We start from the raw sequence: 25,448 nt of genomic DNA on the forward strand, positions 1-25,448 counted from the left end.
ATCTGTCTGTGTGTGGCTTCTGTGCTGGAGCTGCCGCCGCTGAGTGTGGACGCAGAGCGAGCCAGGTGGCGAGCACATCCGGAGCAGCGCGGGAGATCTGTGGCCGCATATTTGAGCCTAAGCGCTGACAGGTGCCGCTGGGCCGCCCCGCGCTTTGTTCCTGCAGCTGAGTTGGGGGGGTCCGCCGAGTTGCGCCGTGAAATTCACTTAAAGTCTCGAGAATTCCAGTAAACGGAGCGTCCTTCACACGGTTCCCTCCGGAAACTGGAAAAAGAAAAGCCTTGATGGCTCGAGCAGCCACGAGGCTTACACGCGGAGGTGTGAAGAAGCCACCCAAACTCGCCTGCTCCTGATCTAAACGGGCCCACACCTTGGTCACGATATAAGCCGAGGGTCAGTTATTGAAGGCGGACCGGGATCCAAAATTATAAAATGAAGGGGTGGACGAGAGACGGTTGCAGGAGTGATTTGGGTGGTGGGGGGAATTGAACTTGATCATGAAAAGCAACGGACACAACCAACGTACCTCGAGGAGAACATTTAACTAATCGATAGGAAACGTGGACGTTGATTTAAGGGAATAGAACGCGATCGAGCAAGGAAGGGGTAAGGAAGGGAGGGGGGGCAAGAGCGAGGTGTCGTGGCATCAATGGCATTGATCACGGTGACCTCTTGAACCTGGAGTTGTCGGACGGCTGGGACTCTTGTTTGTAACAAAAGGGTTGGGAACGCCAGCTTTCATTTATGGAACGAGATTAAAGTGTCAATGGGATCACGAATGAAGGCAAAGAGGGGAAGAGATTGACAGCCGTCGGAGGCAAGAGCTGAAGGCCCCAGCTGCTGTCTGCGTTGCTGTCCCGGTTGTGGCTAATGCCCCTTAATACACCCAGGGAAGCGTCACAGAGCCTCAATACTCATTGTCAGGAGGGCCCTGAATTTGAAATTGTGGCCAATAGATTTGGTCACGAATATATATACTGCACGGGCAGTGCCGGATTAAGCTGGTGCGGGGCCTGTCGCATATGTTATAAAGGGGCCCTATTTGTTTACTTGCACAGTAAAGTAATTGTATTTTCTCATTTGCTATACAGCCAGATAATACGACAAATCGCTAACCTTAAATACACAGTCGTTCATAAAAGTTGAAGGCGGTATAGTACTATAGTGATAGAGCAAGTGCAGAATCACTGAACCGGAATTGATAGCTTGGAAGCATTTAGCGCGGGGTCCTTAAAAGTGCGCATATGTAGCTCCTGTTGCTACTCGGATAATCCGGCACTGTGCACGATTTCCTCCATTCATTTTATTTTGTAACGGCCGAAAACAAAAGTTAGATACCCGACGGGCAAATTATGTTAGCGAGCACCTGTTTAGGTCGGCATGGCACACGGGGAGTGTGATGTGTCCAGGACATTGCCCAACCTCCTTTGTCTGTCGATTGGCCACGCGTGATGTCCGCACACGGTCTACTCATTGAAGGCAGAGTCGAGAATCAGTGAGGCCCTGGACTGGATCAGCAAATTACCACGCTTAGCAGGAACAAAGCCAAAGATCCCCCATAGAGGCTTAAATTACTCGGGGCAAGTGCTGTTAGCGAGCACCTATGAAGGCCATCACGACACACGAAGGGATGGGTGAGCAGAACCACGCCCGGCCGCCTTTGTATTAGGTAATCATTTAATGCCGAGTTGACTTAGGGGAGTCCCAGAACTGTTTCAACTTTGGTCGCCAGTTTAGTAGCACAGGGCGCTAACCCCTACGCTGCCTCACCCGCTAGTCGGAATCAAACAAATGTAAAGATCCCCCGTATAGCCTGGACAAAATGTAGGAGCAAGTGCTGTTAGCGAGCGAGCACATACTGCACCACACACACACGCACACACATACACACACGCGCACACACATACACACACACGCACACACATACACACACGCGCGCACACATACACACACGCGCACACACATACACACACGCGCACACACATACACACACACGCACACACATACACACACACGCGCACACATACACACACACGCACACACATACACACACACGCACACACATACACACACGCGCGCACACATACACACACGCGCACACACATACACACACACGCACACACATACACACACGCGCGCACACATACACACACGCGCACACATACACACACGCGCACACACATACACACACACGCACACACATACACACACGCGCACACACATACACACACGCGCACACACATACACACACGCGCGCACACATACACACACGCGCGCACACATACACACACGCGCGCACACATACACACACACGCACACACATACACACACGCGCACACACATACACACACGCGCACACACATACACACACGCGCACACATACACACACGCGCGCACACATACACACACGCGCACACACATACACACACGCGCACACACATACACACACGCGCGCACACATACACACACGCGCGCACACATACACACACACGCACACACATACACACACGCGCACACACATACACACACGCGCACACACATACACACACACGCACACACATACACACACGCGCGCACACATACACACACGCGCACACACATACACACACGCGCACACACATACACACACGCGCGCACACATACACACACGCGCGCACACATACACACACACGCACACACATACACACACACGCACACACATACACACACGCGCGCACACATACACACACGCGCGCACACATACACACACGCGCACACACATACACACACGCGCACACACATACACACACGCGCACACACATACACACACACGCACACACATACACACACGCGCACACACATACACACACACGCACACACATACACACACACGCACACACATACACACACGCGCGCACACATACACACACGCGCGCACACATACACACACGCGCACACACATACACACACGCGCACACACATACACACACACGCACACACATACACACACGCGCACACACATACACACACACGCACACACATACACACACACGCACACACATACACACACGCGCGCACACATACACACACGCGCGCACACATACACACACGCGCACACACATACACACACGCGCACACACATACACACACACGCACACACATACACACACGCGCACACACATACACACACACGCACACACATACACACACACGCACACACATACACACACACGCACACACATACACACACACGCACACACATACACACACACGCACACACATACACACACGCGCACACACATACACACACGCGCGCACACACATACACACACGCGCGCACACAAATACCGAATATGTAATACACTTTGTGCCAGTACATTAACTTTCGCGATAATGAGCCGTGCTTTCTAAACAATTATGACAGCCCAATTTTCTGCGCAAATGAACCCTTTAAAAAATTTGGAATCGAGACGCGAGGATGGGGGCGGGGCGGGGGCAGCGGGGGGAGGGTGGCTGTGGGCAGTCGAGCCGAGGGCTGAACGATTAATCGATTTCAAATCGAAATTTGAGACAATGCGATTGGCAAATCGCAAAGGCTGCGATTTGAAAAGTCCTATTACTTTCTTGTTGGAATTGTTTTATTATTTTAATTATTAAAAACTTTATTTGTTTAACTTAACAATTGTTCTATGTTTCATTGTTTTATTTCAATAAAAACATTTTAAGAAATACACGTTGGAAGCAATTAATTTATTTTAAGTTCTCATCCTTGTCTTAGAATACAAAGAGCAGTTCATATTTTGATGGTGTCATGTGGTAATGTTCCATCACATGTTTTAAATCTATTACACAGTGAATATTCAACTGAAGCTTGACTTAAAACATTTTTTATCGCAAATCAAATCTCAATATCTGTCAGAAAAATCGCAATTAGATATTTTCCCCAAATCGTTCAGCCCCAGTCTAGCCTCGTCTGCCGCTATTAGCCCCCAAGATCGTGAAGGGGGTGATGATGATGGTGATGATGATGGTGATGATGATGGTGATGATGATGGTGATGATGGTGATGATGATGGTGATGATGGTGATGATGATGGTGATGATGATAATGATGACGACCCTGATGATCGTGATGGTGGTATGGGAGTGATGAGTGATGATGATGACGATGGGGGCTTGTGATGTTTGTGGGAGTGCTGGCGGTGATTATTGTTCATGGTGATGTGCTGACGATGTGGATGGAAGTTGTGGTGATGATGGTGTTGTATGTCATGATGGTGGTGGTGCTGATGATGATGATGTGAATGATGGTAGTGATGATGCTTTTTTGTTCCTTGATGATGCTGACGATGATGATAATGATGGTGATGTCGATGATTGCGGCGGTGATAATGGTGTACATCATGATGACAGTGATGATGATATATGTCACGATGGGTGCTTGTGGTGATGATGGTGTTGTTTCAAGATGATGGTGGCACTAACGATGTGAACAATGAATGTGATGATCGTGGGGACGATGTTCTTTGATGACGATGGCGGCGCTGAAGAACACGATGATGACCCCGGCCACGATACTGGCGGTGGTGATCACGATGGTGACGACGATTAAAACCATCGTGAAGATGATCATGACGAAATGCGTCTCGGTGCTTGATGCGCGACACACGATGTCTTCCCATCCCTGCCCCTGGAGCAATCTGCCACCAAGTCTCTTGCTACCCCCCCCCCCATCTTCATCCCCGACAGAGACTCCGGGTTTGTTTGCCCCCCCCCACCTCATGCCGCCTTCTCTCACATCCCCTACCACCCAGGCCCCCCTCCTCCACCCCCTCCTCCATCCTCGTCTTTATTTGTACAATCGCTGTGTGCCTGCAGACCACCGTGAAATGTTTACAAGGCTCCGCGGCATGGACTGTTTACAAGGACTTTAGTAAAAGCGGCATAATGGAGCCGCATTAGCGCATGGGCTACGTCACGTGGCCGCGAGACCACCCAGCGCGAGCAGCCCCACTGCGTGTGCGTGTGTGTGTCTGTGTGTGTGAGTTGTGTGTGTGTCTGTGTGTGTGTGTGTTGTGTGTGTGTGTATTGTGTCTGTGTGTGTGTGTGAGAGTTGTGTGTGTGTCTGTGTGTGTGAGTTGTGTGTGTGTCTGTGTGTGTGTGTTGTGTGTGTGTGTCTGTGTGTGTGTTGTGTGTGTGTCTGTGTGTGTGTGTGTCTGTGTGTGAGTTGTGTGTGTGTCTGTGTGTGTGTCTGTGTGTGTGTGTGAGTTGTGTGTGTGTCAGTTGTGTGTGTGTCTGTGTGTGTGTGAGTTGTGTGTGTGTCTGTGTGTGTGAGTTGTGTGTGTGTCTGTGTGTGTCTGTGTGTCTGTGTGTGTGAGTTGTGTGTGTGTGAGTTGTGTGTGTGTGTCTGTGTGTCTGTGTGTGTGTGAGTTGTGTGTCTTGTGTGTGTGTGAGCTGTGTGTCTGTGTGTGTGTCTGTGTGTGTGAGAGTTGTGTGTGTCTGTGTGTTGTGTGTGTGTGAGTTGTGTGTGTGTGTGTCTGTGTGTGTGTGTGAGTTGTGTGTGTGTGTGTCTGTGAGTTGTCTGTGTGTGTGGCTGTGTGTGAGTGTATGTGTGTGTGTCTGTATGTGTGTCTGTGTGTGTGTGTGAGTTGTGTGTCTGTGTGTTGTGTGTGTGTCTGTGTGTGTGTGTGAGTTGTGTGTGCCTGTGTGTGAGTTGTGTGTGAGCTGTGTGTTTGTGTGTGTGAGTTGTGTGTGTGTGAGTTGTGTGTGTCTGTGTGTCTGCGTGTGTGTGAGTTGTGTGTGTCGTGTGTGTGTGAGTTGTGTGTGTGTGAGAGTTGTGTGTGTGAGTTGTGTGTGTGAGTTGTGTGTGTCTGTGTGTGTGAGTTGTGTGTGTGTCTGTGTGTGTGTGAGTTGTGTGTGTGTGTCTGTGTGTGTGTGAGTTGTGTGTCTGTGTGTGTGAGTTGTGTGTGTGAGTTGTGTGTGTCTGTGTGTTGTGTGTCTGTGTGTTGTGTGTGTGTGTCTGTGTGTGTGAGAGTTGTGCGTCTGTGTGTTGTGTGTGTGTGTTGTGTGTTTGTCTGTGTGTGTGAGTTGTGTGTGTCTGTGTGTTGTGTGTCTGTGTGTTGTGTGTCTGTGTGTCTGTGTGTTGTTTGTGTGTGAGTTGTGTGTGAGAGTTGTGTGTTTGTCTGTGCGTGAGAGTTGTGTGTGTGAGTTGTGTGTGTGTGTGTGTGAGTTGTGTGTGTCTGTGTGTTGTGTGTCTGTGTGTTGTGTGTGTGTGAGTTGTGTGTGAGAGTTGTGTGTTTGTCTGTGCGTGAGAGTTGTGTGTGTGAGTTGTGTGTGTGTGAGTTGTGTGTGTCTGTGTGTTGTGTGTGTGAGTTGTGTGTGTGTGAGTTGTGTGTGTCTGTGTGTTGTGGGTGTGTGTGTCTATCGCTCGTCACACTCACACCCTACAACACACACACCCGTCTGTCTCACACACATACCACACTCACACCCTACAGCACACACACCACATCCATATCCTACACCACACAAACCCGAATCACACACACACCACAATCACACCCTATAACACACACACCCGTCTATTTCACACACTGAAAAACGAACACGTTCCACACCACCCCCTGCATCACTCATCCAACACACACCCATCACACCTATTACCCGCTCCAAAGACAAAGACCTCCCGTATAGCCTGTAACAGACTGTTGGGCAAAGTGCCGTTAGCGAGCACCTATGAAGGCTACCACGCTATACGCACACTCACACCTCCATCACACACCACCTACACCACTCCATAACTATATCCCATCGTACACCTCCACGCACGCCTCCACGACACCACCTCTTTAATGAACAGTACAACCCCAATCTACAAGCCTCCAGCTAGAGAGGTCCCACCGCACACAGAACACACACCCAGCAGCAAACCATTCACAGACACCACCTCCGTCATTACGCTCATCGCACACCACACCCCATGCCACGCCACGATTCCCATCACACCCGGCACCCAGCACGACACCTCACGACACAGCCCCATTACACACCCACTCGAAAAACGAATGTTCCCCCAAGAGCCGTTATAGCGCATCTCCATTTACACCAATCACACACACCCCGCTCCTCATCTCTATCACACACATCACATCCCTATCACACACACACATCCCTATCACACACACACCCACATCACACACACACATCCCTATCACACACACACACACTCCACATCCCTATCACACACACCCACATCCCTATCACACACACCCCACATCCCTATCACACACCCACACACTCACATCCCTATCACACACACACACCCAACATCCCTATCACACACACACATCCCTATCACACACACCACATCCCTATCACACACACACACCCAACATCCCTATCACACACACCCCACATTCCTATCACACACACACATCCCTATCACACACACACACCCACATCCCTATCACACACATCCCTATCACACACACACACCACATCCCTATCACACACACATCCCTATCATACACACCCACATCCCTATCACACACACACACACCCACATCCCTATCACACACACACATCCCTATCACACACACACACACCCCACATCCCTATCACACACACACACACCACATCCCTATCACACACACACATCCCTATCACACACACACCCACATCCCTATCACACACACACATCCCTATCACACACACACACCCCACATCCCTGTCACACACACACATCCCTATCACACACACACCCACATCCCTATCACACACACACACTACATCCCTATCACACACCACGTCCCTGTCACACACACACATCCCTATCACACACACACACCCCCCACATCCCTGTCACACACACACATCCCTATCACACACACATCCCTGTCACACACACACCACATCCCTATCACACACCCCCCCCACATCCCTGTCACACACACACCACATCCCTATCACACACCCCCCCCCACATCCCTGTCACACACACACACACATCCCTATCACACACACCCACATCCCTATCACACACACCCACATCCCTATCACACACACACACATCCCTATCACACACAAACACCCCACATCCCTCTCACACACACACACACCCCACATCCCTATCACACACACACACACCCCTCATCCCTGTCACACACACACATCCCTATCACACACACACACACCCCACATCCCTGTCACACACACACACCACATCCCTATCACACACCACGTCACTATCACACACACACAACCACATCCCTATCACAGCCTCCCATCACACACACCAACTACAAATATCCCCGCGTAGTCTTTTACAAAAATAAAGACACCCCCTGTAGTATAGCCTTAACAAACTGCTGGGCCAAGTGCTGTTAGCGACCACCGATTAAGGCCAGCACGGTAGATGAGGTGGGTGGTCAGCACCACACCCGGCCACCTTTGTCTTCCCAGCACTGATGTTTACACCCCGCACCAGGTACTCATTTAAGGCTGAGTAGACCTAGGGGAGGCCCAGGACCAGTTCAGATATTGGTAACCGATGTGGGTCGTGAGCGCGATAACCACTGCACTACCAGCTCCCCCAGACACACTCATCACGCAAGCCACACCGCACACACCACCACCACCCATCACGCGCACTCGTCACCCCACACCTCATCTCCCACCCCCCTCCCCCAACACCACCAATCACCACCACCACCACCCATCACACGCCGCCACACATCACACCAACTCCCCTTCCATCACCCCCCCCCCGCCCCACCACGACACACCCCGCCCTGCCCCCACCACCACCCACCACCACCCTCCACCCCACACACCACGCCGCAGTCAAATCCACGTTTTGATGGAAAGAGCGCAGCTACTGTGGTGGCGCGCACAAAGGGCGCAACAATGAGGACAAGCTCCGAGGATTTCACGTTTTCTTAAAAACAAAAGCCGCGGCTGCAAAAAGACAGACGGAGCTCCGGGGGTGAAAAAGAGAGCAAGGGGGTTTTTGTGCGCGCGAGTTTTTTTTTTGGTGGGGTTGGTGGTGGTGGTTGGTTGGTTGGTGGGGGGGCCCCCTGCCAGCTAGGTCCGAGAAGGGGATCCCAAGGCGAGGAGGCGAGGGAGCGGTGACCCCTGCCGCCGCCGGGGAGCACGGGGGTTGCTCCTCCTGCCGCTGCTGCCGCTGCTTCTGCTCCTATCATCATCATCATCACGCGGGCAAGACGAGGAGAGAGACGAGGACAACGATGAAATTATATGAGATCACAGCCGCGCCGTGCGTGGTGAGTGACCCGAACGGTGACGCCGATGATGTTGATAATTGTTGACGGCGGTATTTGGTGATGGTGTTCGTGGCAGTGGTGATGTTGACGATGCTACCGGCGGCGGTGGTGGTGGAGGTGCCGATATAATGTGGGAGATGCTACTGGTGCTGCTGATAGTTACGAGAAATAATGATGGTGGTGGTCGTGTGGATAATGTTGTTGCTATTGATAACAGTGGTGGTGGTGGTCGTTTTGATGGTAGTTAGTGGTGGTGGTGCTGTCGACTGTGATGAATGCGTGTGGTTGGTGGTCACAAGGGTGTCCGTGGCGTTGGTGCTGATCGTGGTGTCACAGGGTGCTGGCAATGATGGTGGTGACGGTGACAACATTTGGTGTCGATATTGATGGAAGTAGATATGATGAAGAATTCGGTGATTCTGGTGTTTATGGTAATGCTGCTGATGATGCTGCTGATGATGGTGCTTCTGCTGATGGTGCTGCTAATGATGGTGCTGCTATTGAGTGTTGAGGGAGAACACGAGTATGCTACGCTCCTCAATGATCCTGTTCGCGAAGCAACACTGAGACTCCACGCCTCCCCGTGGTCCGTTCTCTGATCGTCCCAAGCTCAGCGGACGGTTGTCACTTTGCTCGCCTGTTGTAATTCATTTGTGGGTATTGATCAATGACTTAAGTAGTGGCCAATAATAATAATAATAATGATGCGTGAGTGGTAATCACAGTGGAGATGTGTGAGTGGTAATCACCAGAGGTGGGACAAAGTCATTGTTATGCAAGTCCAAGTCGAGTCGCAAGTCATCAAATTCATGACTCGAGTCTGACTCGAGTCCAAGTCACATGACTCGAGTCCACATCTCAGAGGTGGGACAAAGTCATTGTTATGCAAGTCCAAGTCGAGTCGCAAGTCATCAAATTCATGACTCGAGTCTGACTCGAGTCCAAGTCACATGACTCGAGTCCACACCACTGGTAATCACAGTGGAGATGTGTGAGTGGTAATCACAGTGGAGATGTGTGAGTGGTAATCACAGTGGAGATGTGTGAGTGGTAATCACAGTGGAGATGCGTGAGTGGTAATCACAGTGGAGATGTGTGAGTTGGATATATCGCCGCTTCTGCACGACATATCATCTGGAACATCAACCATCATCACCTTGATCATCATCATCATCATCTTCAAAGTGAATAGTTGGCATCATCATGACCATTAAATCAGACGAATCATGGCCATCGTTAAGGGTAAGTTATTTCCTTTGACGATAAATAAATTGGTGATGTTGAAGCTGCGTTGGCAGTGGTACACAAACACACAATCAACAACATATATAAACTCAACAAATAAAATAAAACACAATGGGCGACGTTTCGGGCGATGACCCTTAATAGCGCATGCAAATGTTTTGATCATCATCTTTGTCAACACCAAATTGTATCGAGGTCACCATTGTCATCACATTGTATAGAAAAGTTGCATCGGCATCTAAAAAAACCTTTTAAATATATATGTAACCTCTCAGCGTGTTTAAAATTTGCGTCAAATGATGTCGTGACAAGCCACACGTGCCCATGATGATTAAGTGTTGTTATCGTGATCAACACCTCAATGATATTGATTTACCGAAATCGTGTCACCTTTATCAACACCACCGATTGTTATCATCATCATCATCAACCATCATCATCCATTCTCTATTCGCTACTGGATGAAGGCCTACACATCATCATCACCACCATTGTCATCACCATTATCATCATCATCATGATTGACGTACCTATGTTGAACCTCTTTCGCATCGCACGTAGCCAACCCTGCTTAGTCGAATGTGCCGTTGTCAGAGTGCCCTTTGCGCTCACGCAATGCCCCGTGGCGTTCGCATCGTCGCACGCGACCAGAGGAGGAGCGCTGAACGTGACGAGCCTCTGGGTCTCGCGCGCCGTGGATTTGTGACGGCATCGCCTCGCTCTGTCGACCCCTGCAAACGTTGGCAAATCTGCCGCTACATCCGCGAGCAAAGTCGCGCTCATTCATTTCCAACAGTTCCTCCGATTTTAGCCTCGAACTTTTTTTAAACTTTAAGTACGCCGCTCTCTGTGCTCTCCCTCCCCTCTCTGCGGGTCACGTAAATAATGAAATAATTTCGAAAACGCGCACCTCGTGTTACATAACGCCGCATTTATCATGTGGCTACAAATATAGAAATTGGTTTATGTAGAGAGAGAGGCTGGGTTTTGTTGTTGCTGCTGCTGCTGCAAGTCGCACGTGGCTATGCGCGTGTGTAATTTGTATCGTGCTTGGGAAATTGGCACGCGAACGGAATCACACGCCAGACACACTGTGTAATACAATATCAGTCGCGGCGACGATTAACATTGCATCTCGTATTGCATGTAATCACACCACCGGCCGAGCGGTGGACGCCCGATGACAATTGTAAGCCATAAACGAACACACGACGCTTCGCGTTAACATTGCGTGATCATGAGCCTCTCAATGTCTCATTCCGTACATGTTTTGTTCCACGTGGTGCGGTGGTGCTAACGTGGTGGTGGTGGTGGTGACGTTGGCGATGGCAACGGTGCCGTTAGAATCAGAATATTTATATCTACTGGAGGAATCCGACGAGCTATGCAGCTCTTTTTCACATCCGTCCAGCTGGGGCGGGTCAGAACGCTACAACGTGGTGATGGTGGTGCTGGTGCTGGTGGTGGTGCTGGTGGTGGTGCTGATGGTGGTGCTGGTGGTGGTGCTGGTGGTGCTGGTGGTGGTGCTGGTGGTGGTGCTGATGGTGGTGCTGGTGGTGGTGCTGATGGTGGTGCTGGTGGTGGTGCTGGTGGTGCTGGTGGTGGTGCTGATGGTGGTGCTGGTGGTGGTGCTGGTGGTGGTGCTGCTGGTCGTGGTGGTGGTTGTGATTGTGGTTTTGATGTTGGTAGTGGTTGGTGATCCTGGTGGTGACTATGCCGCTCATCGTGGTGGTAGGGAGCGAGGGGAGGGTGGGAGGGAGAGACGCGGGGATGGGGGCTGGGGGGGGGGGCGAACGAACGAGGCAACACAGGGATTTAGCCACAACACTGATTTTATTTTTTTACATCACAGTATCTTAAGAAGAGAGGGACGGCGAATAAGAAGAAGCGAGGCTGCTGGTTGTGTTTGGGGGTGGGGTGGAAGTGTGTGGGGGGTGGGGGGTGAGAAAGGAATAGCCCCCACCCCCTCCCAGCAGCGTTTAGAAATGCAAATACCAAAGACAATTGTGCTTAGACGTAGATTCATAATGCATTGCTCTGGCGGCGTGGGGCGGTCGAGAGGAACGCGGCCACCCACGCGGTTGGGTGTTCTTACCCCCCCCCCCATGCATCCCGACAAATTGCTCCGCACAACCCCACCCACCCAGCATCCCTCCCTCCCCCCCCAGCGCGCCATCTCCACGCCCCGCCATCACCCACACAACCATCATCCACCATCTCCACCGCGCCCTGCCACGCTCCGCCTTTATCACACGAACCCATTGCCTCCGCTCCTCGCTCTCCCGTTGCGAGATGTGTGTGGGGGGGGTGTAGGATGTGGTGGTGGTGGTGGGGGGGGGCAGGAGGCGATGTGCGGCTGATGGGATGGAGGAGGGGGTGTTCGATGGAGGGAGGGTTGGGGGTGTCACAAAAAACATGACAATGAATGGGCAATGCGTGTTGGTAAAGGCGGCTGATAAGATCACACGGCGAGTGTGTTAAGTTGAGCCGCGCGCTTCTACGCATTACCGATGCCAAGAGCGGCGGCCTTGACGACGATCGTGTGAATCGGAGTCGTCGCACGGCAAATTAGTAATGCCGTGTTCGGTGATTTTAAGAAGAAGATTTTTTTTCTTCCTCCGGGATTGCAAGACGCACCGCGCATCTCGTGCACGGTCGTCAATGCAGTCGATTCATATAAATAACAAAGACCCCCTTCCCCGTATAGTCCGTAACAGACTGTTGGGAGCAAGTGCTGGTAGCGAGCACCTATGAAGGCCGGCACTGCACACCAAGGGGCTGCGTGGCCAACACCACGCCCGGCCGCCTTTGTCTCTCCGGTGCTGACGTTTAACACACTGCGCCAGGCACTCATTTGTGGCTGAGTCGACCTACGGGCAAGCCCTGGACCGGTTCAAATATTCGCCACCGGCGTCGATCTCGAGGGGCACTCGAGCCGCCCGGTTCGGCAGCGCGGTGCGCAAAGAACCACTGCGCTGTCGCTCCCCACACGAAACCGGCTCGCTCACACACGCACGTGGTTGCCGGATTGTAAGACGCGCGCTTGCTTTAAGACACGATGGGGGCGGGGGGGCAGAGTGTGTCTTGTTTTCCGGAGAATACAGTAATGATGCCCGTGTGTAATTACAACGAAGCGGTAACAACAACAACAGCAGCAGCGGCGGTGGTAATGGTGCCGGAGGCACTTTAGTCTGGGTGCCGCGTCACTCCGGCCCGAACGGAGCACGGCGCGTTCTGTTTATTCCGCTTGTTTACCCAGGAAAGCCTCGCGGAGTCTCAGGACTCGCTTTCGAGGAGGGCCCTGCCAAGGTCTCGCGATGATCGCTCTGTTAGATTCCCATTTTGGAGCAATTCGCGGGAAAAAATGCTCCAAGTTGGCCCGCGCGTCGACCCGACTCTTGCGAATGGCGTCACGGGTGATGTGGCACCTGTGGGACACCAAGCGGGGGTCCCCCGAGTCTCCCATCGCACAGGGGTCTCCTTCACCACGGGGGTCTCATTCACCCCCCTCCACAAGGGGTCCCATTTCTCTCGATGCCAGACAAAACGTTTGGAGAGAGACAGCGGCGTATTCGTGGCGAAACCTCCGCACGCCTTCCGCCAATCTCGATGCACCACGTGTTACATCGTCTCGCTCCGTGAGCTCTGAGACGTGGAGCTGTCGCTTGAACAATGCCCACTCACCTGCTGAGAACAATGCGATCTTCTTGTTTCGCACGGTCGATCGACGTTCGACGCAGAGGAACGACTCCAATTTCACCTCCAGGTGGTCAAGTCCAGCCAGCGGAGTCGTTGCATCGTCGCTGCGACGTCTCCTTCGTATTTGTGGATCGGACATTGCGTCGATAGACGCCGTGCGGTCTGTTCTGTATGCCCACAGTCGCACCGCTACTGGAGAATTGTATTTTAAATGTGTGCATCGGTGTATCCGCATCTGCTGCCACGGGTTGTGCAGCGGATGCGGTTTAGCGTGGACCGTGAGCTTCGCGGAAATTCAAAACCAGGGGATCTTCTGCGTTGGGTGTTTCACAATGTGACGGAGGGTCATTATAAATCAGCGGGGTGTCTCTAAACGTATACTCCTGTGCAAGGCAGAGCACGTTGGCTTGTTATTCACTTATGGATTCATTTCCACGGGGGTTTTCTCGTTCATTCACATGGGGGGGGGGGGTCACGTCTTCCACAAGGAGATCTTAATACAAGGTGGGGAGAGAGGGGGGGGGGTTGTCGTTTCTGGAAGGGGAGTCAGTCTCCCTTAAATTTCGATTTAAAGCTTTCGTGACTGCAGGGATTCATCTTCTTGGTTCTTTCGGTAAAGTCACGTAGAAGGGAAGTAATAAAATAATAAAAATAAAATATTATAAAATAATTCTCACGACGTTTCGGCCACAAGCAGCCGTCCTCAGGTGAAGACCTCTTGATATGCAAATTATTTTGTCAAGGCGCTCTTCCCCTTCCAACCCAGCTTAAATATACGCTCCAAGCGTGGTGGTGTTTCATTCAGACGCTGTCTCCCCGACAGACCTGGTCTTCACCTGAGGATGGCTGCTTGCGTTGTGGCCGAAACGTCGTGAGAATTATTTTATTATGTTTTATTTGTATAATTTTATTATTTCCCTTCTACGTGATGACTTTACCGAAAGAACCAAGAAGATCAGTCCTCCTTGTTCAGCGAGGGGGGTCTCATCCGCGCGGGGTTCAGCGACGCTAGGGGTCGCTCTTCCGCCGCCGAGGGCTCACCGGGGAGGGATTCTGACCTCCCCGCCCGCCACGCCCGCCCCTTCGAGGGGGGGGTCCCTGGTTCAGAGTGAACCTCGTGCGAATGTGTCACAGGATGGGCAGAGGCAGACGGACAAAGCGCGACACTAACCCCCTGCGTGTGTCTGTGTGGACGTTAACAATGGTAACGTTGGCCCCACTCGCCATTGTTGAACGTTTCTGTTTTCGTACAATTACAGCGATTGAGCCTCCAGGAATTCGGCTTCACCTGTTTGATTATAGCCACGCACCGCTTCCATTCTCCTCGACGCGCACAGCCAACTGTGTGGGCATCCGCCGGTGGACGAAGGCCTCTCCAAGCCGTGCGCGTTATTTGACCATACTTCACCACGCTGGTCGATACGGGTTGATTAAGGCGTGAGAAATTTCGATTTAAAGCTTTCGTGACTGCATGGATTCATATTACAACAGTGTATTGACCTGTTACGAACCGCGTAGCCTCGCAACAGCCTATAACACCTGTAAATGCATGGTTGTAGTCACCCAGCCAAGGACTATCCAGGCGCAAATCCCGCTTAGCTTGGTGATATCGGGTGCATTCTTGGCCGTTTGGTCATGGCCTCATCAATATCTCTAATTAATTGGATTCGGGGATTAATTCCAGCGTGAGCCGGCGTGTGTAGAGCGATCCCTCTGCTCGGCGTTTACACTCACCGGCTGCGCTCTCCAAATGGTATCTGGCAATCGTGTTGCGTGCTGCTTTGTCTATGGGGTATACTTGAACAATGGCAGTAACCCATGGAAGTCGGATTTAGTTTGAAATCGTCGCGTACAGCGGCCTGGCTGAACACACGAGGTTCAAGCCCGCACCCGGGAAGCGGACTTCAACGCAAGCAAACGTCTTTTATTTATACTCAGAGCCAGAAATGCAAGTCGTCAATATGCAAACCGGTGTTGGGTACAACTTGTAATACCGTTGCGAAGGTATTGGTTATGAATCAAAAAGGCAAGTCGATCAGGCAATTATCTGCATGTAAAAGCAATCAACATGAAACCAATGTCACAAGTAGCGGAGTGAATAAATAATCGATACCGATGTCTGGTTGTCCTTAGTCGCAGTCGACCATCAGGCGACTTCTCTTGCTTATTACAGGAGTCGTTGGCGCACAACTTACTAACATCACGACCAATGTATACACATTTTAATTGATTACATTTCCCGACCTCTCCCGTGAGAAATAGACCTGCAACTCTTCCTCCCTCTCCAACTCGCTTCTGTGAGACAATGGAGGCGGCTAACAAAATTAATTGGACCTCCACAGTTTCGCCAGCATTGCCCCCTCCTCCTTTGGAGATAGAGGGTGGCTTTGCGTGCTGTGTGACCTCGTGTGCGCTGCACCGCGCCTGGCACGGCGCAGATGATCGCCGTGACGAGCACGCGACCGAGCGCGGCACATTGTGAGCCAAACCTTCCCACAAGGTTCTAAAATCAAGTTAGACTCATGGCTGTGGTGCGAAGTGCCTTAACAAGAGAACACACACTCTATACTCAAACAACCATTCAAAATTAAATATTGTACTCATCATTTGTGATCAGTATGAAAAGACATTATGATTGAGACAATTAGTATTTAATCCCGCTTAACAGTAAATGTGTTTTTGTTGTATATATATGGGTATTTCTACAACAAAACACGCGAGGAGCATGTACACACATACTGTGTGTGTGCATGCTACACTGTGTGTGTGCGTGTGCATGCTACATTCATGCACACAGTGTGTGTGTGTGCGTGTGTGTGTGCATGAATGTAATTTATTGGGAAAATGGTTTGGCCATGCTGTTGCATTGGCATAAACACAAACAACACAACAAAAACAACTCAATAACCACTCATATTATTATTTCCCTTTGAAGGCAGAGTTATTGGCGGATGTGTTTGACTTTCGTGAATATATTGGGGAGCGGTGGCGCAGTGGTTTGCACACCACGCTAATGCGCCTTGGTTGCTGGGCTTTCAGCATCATCATATTTATTTATCCTGGAGAAATCCGATGAGCTATGAAGCTTATTTTTGTGTCCACATATGTCCGGTAGTTCCAACAAGATATGAATAATATCTCGGCTGACTGGGGTCACCGGGGTTCACAATAGGATGGGGAACGTCCCACGGGTTTTCTCCAAGACGGAGATGTTTCCATTCATCAGCTACCGCTGGGGTCGGCGTGCTGTGATTTACGCGCCGTGTGTTTTTGACAGCGGTGCCCCGATCGGTCTAAATGCATATCCGGATCCTTATTCTGACTGTGATTGGGTGACGTGTGTGTTTAGTGGATCATTGCCGCTTTAAGAAGAAGAACAATTAATCGAGTTTCAAATTAAATTGGTGGAAAAATATCCGAAGTATTACGTCTCTCGTCCTCCTTTCGATTTGACAAGCAACAGTTTATTTGTTTGTCAACTGCACTTTACTTGAATATAATAACAGCGAATTGGACAGTCGATCGATGTCAATCGGTAACTGAACCGGTCCTGTCCCACCTCTACGTTGACTCAGCCTCAAATGAGTAGACTACTTGGGAGTGGTGCTGGCCGACACCTCCCCCTCGTGCGCGGTTCTGACCTTAATAGGCGCTTGCTAACATCGCTTACCACTGCAGTCTACAATCTATTGGGGGGGGGAGGTGGAATTTGAGTGTTCACGATTAAACAAAATCGTGACACTGCGTTGGCAGCGGTGCACAAAGCACAAATAACAAACGAAAGCCCCAGCACATTCGTCATTAACACTGCCCTAATCGTAATATATAATAGGCGACGTTTCGGGCAACGGCCCTTCTCCATAGCAGAAGCACATCTGCCTATTCGCAGCTCCCTGAGCTCAGCCAGGGAGCGGAGAAGAGAGCGCAAAGCGAACGCTTCGCGTGCGCCGCTCCTCCTCCTCCAGTTCCCCCTCCTCCCGCGAGCGCGTGTGTTGCGATGCTGGAGTTCATGCATGCCTTCCTCGACCCACCTCCCCCCCTCCCTCCCTCCCTCCCCACCTCCTCCCTCCCTGCCTCCCTGCCTGCCTACCCCCTCCAGCATCCCTCCTCCCTCCCTGCCTTCCCCCCACCCATCCTCCTCCGCGGAGCGCACACGCAGTCGCGCGCGTCCACTGCCGAGCTGGGTGGTCGCTCCCTAATAATAGCTCATGTTTGCTGAGTAATTTGCTTCAACCCTCGCTCCCCCCAAAGCCTCCCTCCGGCCAATGGGAGCGAGGCGAGGGCGGTGGGGCTGGGAAGCTCAATGAAGCCCGAGGGCGGGCCGGGGGATCGGGGGGGGGCTGTTGCGGGGTGGGGGGTTGGGGAGGCGGGAGGGAGCCCCTTTTCCAAATGAATCGCCCTGTGGATCACCCATTGAGCCGCGTTCGGCAGCAGCAGCAACAACAGCCTCAGCAGCAGCAGCGGAGGCAGCGACGATGTGTACGAGGCGGACTTTGAGCGACTCCGAACCGCGGGGACTCTTATGCTAGCGTCGTGATACGTTCTCGGAGTTACCCGTACGGACACGTAGACACACGTGTGGTGTCCACGCGTGTATTTGTCGTAGTTTGTTTCTTCTTCTTTCGAGTAGTATTCTTGTAAACTATAAGCGCCGGGTGTAGCATAGCCCCTCTGCGCGCGAAGCACGCGCGCGCGTAACGCAACGGGACTCTCGCGCCCATCCGGACCGGTCCATCGCCACTGCTCATGCCCTGCCGAGTCGCGGGTTGCGCTGGCTTCCTGCGCCTGCACGAGGCTCTTTGATGGGAATTAAAGTTCGGGAGCCGTGCGCCATCACCACCATCATCACCACTGCCGCGCACCCGACCCCGACATGGACACTCAGCGGCCGGCGGAGGCGGGCGGGTCGCGCCGGTACCAGGAGGCCCCCGGTGCGCCACCACCACCACCACCACCACCGCCGTCATCATCCTACAAGGTGCCTGGCGCCGTGTTGAAGTCGGTGCTCGCTACGGCTCCTCGGGTTGATGTTCGCGGAGAGGGGTAGGAGGACGGCGAGCTCGGCCGTTGAAGGGGACCCAGGGTTTGCTTCTGCGGGGTTTGCGTAAAAAAAGTTTCGGTGCGCTGTTCGGATGAGCCGAGCGCCGCGGTGGTGGTTTCCGGGGTGAGGGGTGTAGGTCTCGGGGTGAAGAGCTCGGGGCTTAGGGGTGAGGAGCCCCGTGGCTCAGGGGTCTGACCCGGGGAGGAGCGGTGGAGACTGCTGGGCATGAGGGGGTCCCAGCCCCGGGGTTCTCGGTTCCGGAGCCGCGCGCAAAAAGTTGCCTGCATCGCTGTTCCGCGGAGAGGTTCGTGCTGAAAGTGAGAGAGTGTGTGAATGAGAGTGTGTGAATGAGTGTGTGTGAATTAGTGTGTGTGCGAGACAGAGTGTGTGAATGAGAGTGTGAGTGTGTGAATGAGTGTGTGAATAAGAGTGTGTGAATGAGTGTGTGTGCGAGAGAGAGCGTGTGAATAAGAGTATGAGAGTGCGAGAGAGAGAGAGAGTGCGTGAATGAGTGTGTGTGCAAGAGAGAGAGTGTGTGCGAGACAGATTGTGTGTGAATGAGTGTGTGAATGAGTGTGTGAGAGTGTGTGAATGAGAGTGTGTGCGAGACAGTGTGTGAATGAGTGTGTGAGAGTGAATGAGTGTGCGTGCGAGAGAGAGTGTGCGTGCGAGAGAGAGTGTGTGAATGAGAGTGTGTGAACGAGTGTGCGTGCGAGACAGAGTGTGTGAATGAGTGTGTGAATGAGAGTGTGTGAATGAGTGTGTGAATGAGAGTGTGTGAATGAGAGTGTGTGAATGAGAGTGTGAGAGTGTGTGAATGAGAGTGTGTGCGAGACAGTGTGTGAATGAGTGTGTGAGAGTGAATGAGTGTGCGTGCGAGAGAGAGTGTGCGTGCGAGAGAGAGTGTGTGAATGAGAGTGTGTGAACGAGTGTGCGTGCGAGACAGTGTGTGAATGAGTGTGTGAGAGTGTGTGAATGAGTGTGTGTGAATGAGAGTGTGTGAATGAGAGTGTGTGAATGAGTGTGTGTGAATGAGAGTGTGAATGAGTGTGTGAATGAGAGTGTGTGAATGAGAGTGTGTGAGAGTGTGTGAATGAGTGTGTGAGAGTGTGTGAATGAGAGTGTGTGAATGAGTGTGTGAATGAGAGTGTGTGAATGAGAGTGTGTGAGAGTGTGTGAATGAGTGTGTGAGAGTGTGTGAATGAGAGTGTGTGAATGAGTGTGTGAATGAGAGTGTGTGAATGAGTGTGTGAATGAGTGTGTGAATGAGTGTGTGAGTGTGTGAATGAGAGTGTGTGAATGAGTGTGTGAATGAGAGTGTGTGAATGAGTGTGTGAGAGTGTGTGAATGAGTGTGTGAATGAGTGTGTGAATGAGAGTGTGAATGAGAGTGTGTGAATGAGTGTGTGAATGAGAGTGTGTGAATGAGTGTGTGAATGAGAGTGTGTGAATGAGTGAATGAGAGTGTGTGAATGAGTGTGTGTGAATGAGAGTGTGTGAATGAGTGAATGAGAGTGTGTGAATGAGAGTGTGTGAATGAGTGAATGAGAGTGTGTGAATGAGTGTGTGTGAATGACAGTGTGAACGGGTATGACAGTGAGATAGAGCGCGTAAGAGTGAGCGTGCGATATCGTGATGTGTGGCAGAGTGCCTGCATACGTGTTTGTCCGTGCGTATCTGCGAGTCGGAGTTAACTACGTAGAATATGTATATATGTTAGTATTGAGCGAGTGAATGTGAGTGTGTGTAACTCTGTATGTGAATTAACAAGATGCTTGAACTCTCGTGTGAGTGTGTGAGAGATTGTATGGGGAGCGGTGGTTCGGTGATTAACGCGCTGCGCTACAAACCTCGCGACCGGATTTCCATTCCCGTCGGATGATTATCTGAACCGGTACTGGGCCTCCCCTAGGTCGACTCAGTCTCAAATGAGTACCTGGTTCGCTGTGTAAACATCGCCACCCACCTCCGCGTGTGCTGTTTCGGCCTTCACAGGTGCTCGCTAACAGCTCTTGCCCCAAAAGTCTGTTGCTAAATGAACGTGGGAGTGTGGAGATGAATGAGTGAGCGCGCGTGTGATTGACAGTACAGTATCTGTATGTGTGTTCACGATTGTTTATTTTGATACATCAGTATTTCTCGCGTGATTTGCGTGCCTTTACGTAAGAGATGATAGCTAACGCCACTTGCTCCGACGAATCTGTGTGGCTATAGGGGTGTCTGTATACCTGTGTTTGAAAGAGTGTGAACGTGCTGCCGAATGAGTTAGCGTGCCGGTGTGAGAGTGAATGAGAGTGAATGTTGTTTGTGGATGTACGAGTGAGCGTGAATATGGGCAGCGGTGATGTATTGGTTGTTGCACTGCGCTACGGATCCGGCTACCTGAGTTCGATTCCTCGGTGAGAGCTGCGAGTTGTTGGCCTTATCCCGTGCGCCGTTCCGGACCTTAATAGGTGCTCTCTAACTGCACTTGCCCCAACAGCCCAATGTCGGCAGCACAGTGGAAGCTTTGCATTTTTCATTGTATCTGCAAATGTGTGTGCGAGTGTGTGGGTTGAATGTTGGGGATCTCGTAAGCGTGTGTTATTATTACACATGTCAAGATGTGTATACATTAGAACGCGCTTGTGTGTATGAGTGCGCGTCGTTGTGACTGTTCCACGCACGTGCGTGCGATGGTGCGCGCGCGTGCGTGTGTGTCTGTGTCTGGGGATGTTACTGAACGAGTGTGCCTCTGGAAGAACGCGTGTTGGTGAACGTTGCGGCCTTCGTAGGTTCTCGCTCACAGCACTTGCCCCAAGAAGTCTTGTGAGGCTGCGTGTCTGTGGAAGGCGTCTTTGTCATTGTCTTTGTCGGCGAATGAGTGCGCGTGTGAATGTCAGTTTCGCATCATTGTTGTGTTGGCGTGTGTACATCTGAGTGTGAGAATGCAAGTGTGCAAACTCGTTACATGAATGAGTGTGTGAGTGTGCGTGTTGTATGAGAACGTGTGTGCCTGTGTCTTCAGTACGAGTTTGTGTATTGCTGCGAGACGTGAGACGATATCCCTGCACTGGTGTGTGATTTGAGCACGTGTCTGTACCAGACAGCGCGCAGGTTGTCTGTGCATATTTCAAATCACTCGATTGGGATTGCACACTTAGCAGCAGCAGCAGCAACAGCAGAAGTCATCGCCCTCCCTATTGTCAAACTAATGTCCCTATTGCAGGCCAGGCGCTGCGTCACCTCGCCCCGCGCACAGGGACAGCTGCCACTGAGGGTCCCCTTTGAAACACGTGTTGGGATGATGCCGATGTTGTGACGTGAGAAGCGGTACGAGGCTCCCCGGCGTGGAGGACGAGGAGGAGAAGGAGGGCGGTTTCATGAGCACACAAATCGGTATCGCGATCGGTCCATTTGTCGGGCAGCACCAGTGACTAACAGCGCGCTCGTGTGCGTGTGTGTGTGCGCGCGTGTGCGTGTGTGCGTGTGTGCGTGTGTGTGCGTGTGTGTGTGCGCGTGTGCGTGTGTGTGTGTGTGCGTGTGTGTGTGCGTGTGTGCCTCTCGCTCTGCCGCTTCGCCAAACGCAGGGGGTCCCGGCTCGCTCCTGCACCCCAGCTCGCCTCCGGGAGCGCCTGGAGGCCGCCTCCTTCTCGCTGGGATGTAAACTCCAGCGCAACTGCGGCAAGGCTCTGTTCGTGGGCGTCCTCGCCTTCTGCGCCTTCGCGGTCGGGCTGCGCGCGGCGAGGATGGAGACGGACGTGGAGGCGCTCTGGGTTGAAGGTAACGCCAGCGGCGCCATTTGGAGAGAGAGAGAGCCTTGTGATGTGTGTGTGATGTGTGGATGCGTGGCTCTCCCTCCCCCCTACCACCTCCACCCCCCTCTCTCCACGACTCCTACCCCACCGGCTCAGCCCGGGCCAGTGGGCGCTCCGTGTGTGGTCCGCGTGCGTGTGGCTGGCGGGAGGGAGGGAGGGGGGGATCAGGCGCTGGGGTTTGGAGCGAGGTGGGAGGGTGAGTGAGTGAGTGGGGGGAGAGTGTGGGGGGTGGGGAGGGTGGAGGCGCGCACAGGGGCAGAGAGAGAGGGAGGGAGGTTGGGGGGGGGGCTGAGAGGAGAGACAAACAGAGAGAGCGGTAACACAAGCGCACACCACAAACTGTAAACACAGGGCCCGCACATAAACACCACGAACCACAGACAAACAGCACGAGCGCACACCGTACGCGACACACAAAGACACACACACACTTGACACACACACACTTGACACACACACACGCTTGATACGTAACTACAACAATTATACACACGGAGCCAGCCAGACACGCCGCAGACTTTACTACACAAGTGTACAGAACTTTACAGGGGCCATGCACACCACCGCGCCACGAGAGACGCACACACACACACACGGACATCTAAACACACGCACACCCGCACTGCACTACCACTGCACACGCACGCACACACGGACATCTACACACACGCACACCCGCACTGCACTACCACTGCACACACACACACGCACACACGGACATCTACACACACGCACACTCGCACTACACTACCACTGCACACACACACGGACATCTACACACACGCACATCCGCACTGCCCTACCACTGCACACACACACCCGCACTGCACTACCACTGCACACACACACGCGCTCTCTCACAGCTGTGCGCTCTCTGGTTTTTTGCTGGTGGCTCCAGCGCGCTGCGCCGAGGGCTGACGACACAGCCCCCCGCTCTCTGCTCACTCTCTCTCTGTCTCTGCCCCCCCTCGTGTAGCCTGCGTCCCAGCACTGTGCACACACGCGTGTGTCACGTGTGTGCCGCGTGTGTGTCCATGGGCTCGGGGAGCGGCACTGTAGCGGTGAGCGCGCTGCGCTGCGAACCCAGCCACCAGAGTTCCATTCTCGCTCATGGGTCACCGACACCAGTGAGGATTCTCTGAACAGGTCCTGGGCCTCCCCTAGGTTGACTCGGCCTCAAATTAATACCTGGTGCGGTGTGTAAACATCGCCACGATGGGAGACAAAGGCGGCCAGCCGTGGTGCTGGGCGACCACCCCCACGTGTGCCGTGCCGGCCTTCAGAGGTGCTCGCTAACAGCACTTGCCCCAAGGGATCTTTGTCTTTGTCGGTGGGCTCTCGGCTGCCTATAGAGTGGCTGGATTGGTTCGCGATAAGCACAAGTAGATAAGAGCGAGAGAGATGCATGCGGGAAGGTTGCGGTAGGATGGTGGTGGTGGGGGGGTATTCGTGCTGGAAGGGATGCGGGAGGGAGCAGAGAGGGATTCGAGAGTGCAAATGAAGGGGATGCGGGATGGACAGGAGCAGGATGCGGGGAGGAGGAGGGATGCGGAAGAGAGAGAGAGAGAGATGGGGGGGGGGTATGCGAGAGGGAGAGAGCCGTTCTCCGCTGCTCTTTTCCTCTCCAGCCGACACAAAGTTGCGCTTCTTCCATTGTCGTGGTCGCGGCTTTAAAGGCGCCGCGCGCACTTTTACGCAGCGCTCCTTGCTCCGGGATTTTATATAAAAAAATATATATATTTTTAAAAATCTGTCCGAGTCGTGGCGATCGCTCGAGTTTGAGTGGCTTCGTGGACGCACGAAAGGGCGTTGCGGAAGAGCAAAGTCACGGACGGAAGTTGACCCGGGGCGCCTTATATTGAGAAGATGACGAGGATGCCATTGTTCGGGGCCTTTGTCATCTCTTTGGCAACAGAGAACTCAGCTTGTCAATGTCACCGCTTCACCTGTCACTCATTCTTGGTGATCGCAACACTCTCAGCAGGAGCGTTGCCTCGTCCACACGCATCGCCATGCCACTAACCATCAGAGGTGTGGTTGCGATGTCATCACCGTCTCACCCATCACCCTCCCCGGTGTCTCTCATCGTCTTCCTCTGTCTCTCCGCATTTCTCTCTTTGCCTCGCTCTCTCTCTCTCTCTCCATTCTCCCGTAGCGCTTAGCATTCAGGGAGTAGTAACGTGGGGGGGAGGGGGGGAGAGTTGTGGTTAGAGGGGGAGAGACGGGGGAGGGGAAGTAAGGCACTAGACAATGTCTTTTGTCTGTTATTGTTGGGAGGAAGCCGCGAAGAGAGAGAAAGAGGGCGACCCCCCCACACACACCGCCTCGCCACCCCCCCTCCCCTCCCCTTGTAAAAAAATGCAAATTTGCAAGTGAAAGAAGCCTCCTCCTCCTCGCTGCAGCATTG

At 52.5% G+C, this 25,448-nt stretch overlaps 1 protein-coding gene across 1 annotated transcript in view; it reads left to right on the forward strand.

Annotated features, from left to right (window-relative positions):
• Nucleotides 1–18,617: 18,617 nt before the first annotated feature.
• The window catches only part of LOC144726749 (protein patched homolog 1-like), a 50,849-nt gene continuing 44,018 nt past the window's right edge, over nucleotides 18,618–25,448 (forward strand). The window contains exons 1-2 of the mRNA XM_078605616.1: nucleotides 18,618–19,182; nucleotides 22,814–23,006. Coding sequence (XP_078461742.1) covers nucleotides 19,078–19,182; nucleotides 22,814–23,006 — 298 coding nt within the window. The 5' untranslated portion in view covers nucleotides 18,618–19,077. The remainder of the gene's footprint in view (nucleotides 19,183–22,813; nucleotides 23,007–25,448) is intronic.

This window comes from Lampetra planeri, chromosome 24 (genome assembly GCF_965212315.1).
Source record: "Lampetra planeri chromosome 24, kcLamPlan1.2.h2, whole genome shotgun sequence".
In the NCBI taxonomy this organism is placed as follows: domain Eukaryota; kingdom Metazoa; phylum Chordata; class Hyperoartia; order Petromyzontiformes; family Petromyzontidae; genus Lampetra; species Lampetra planeri.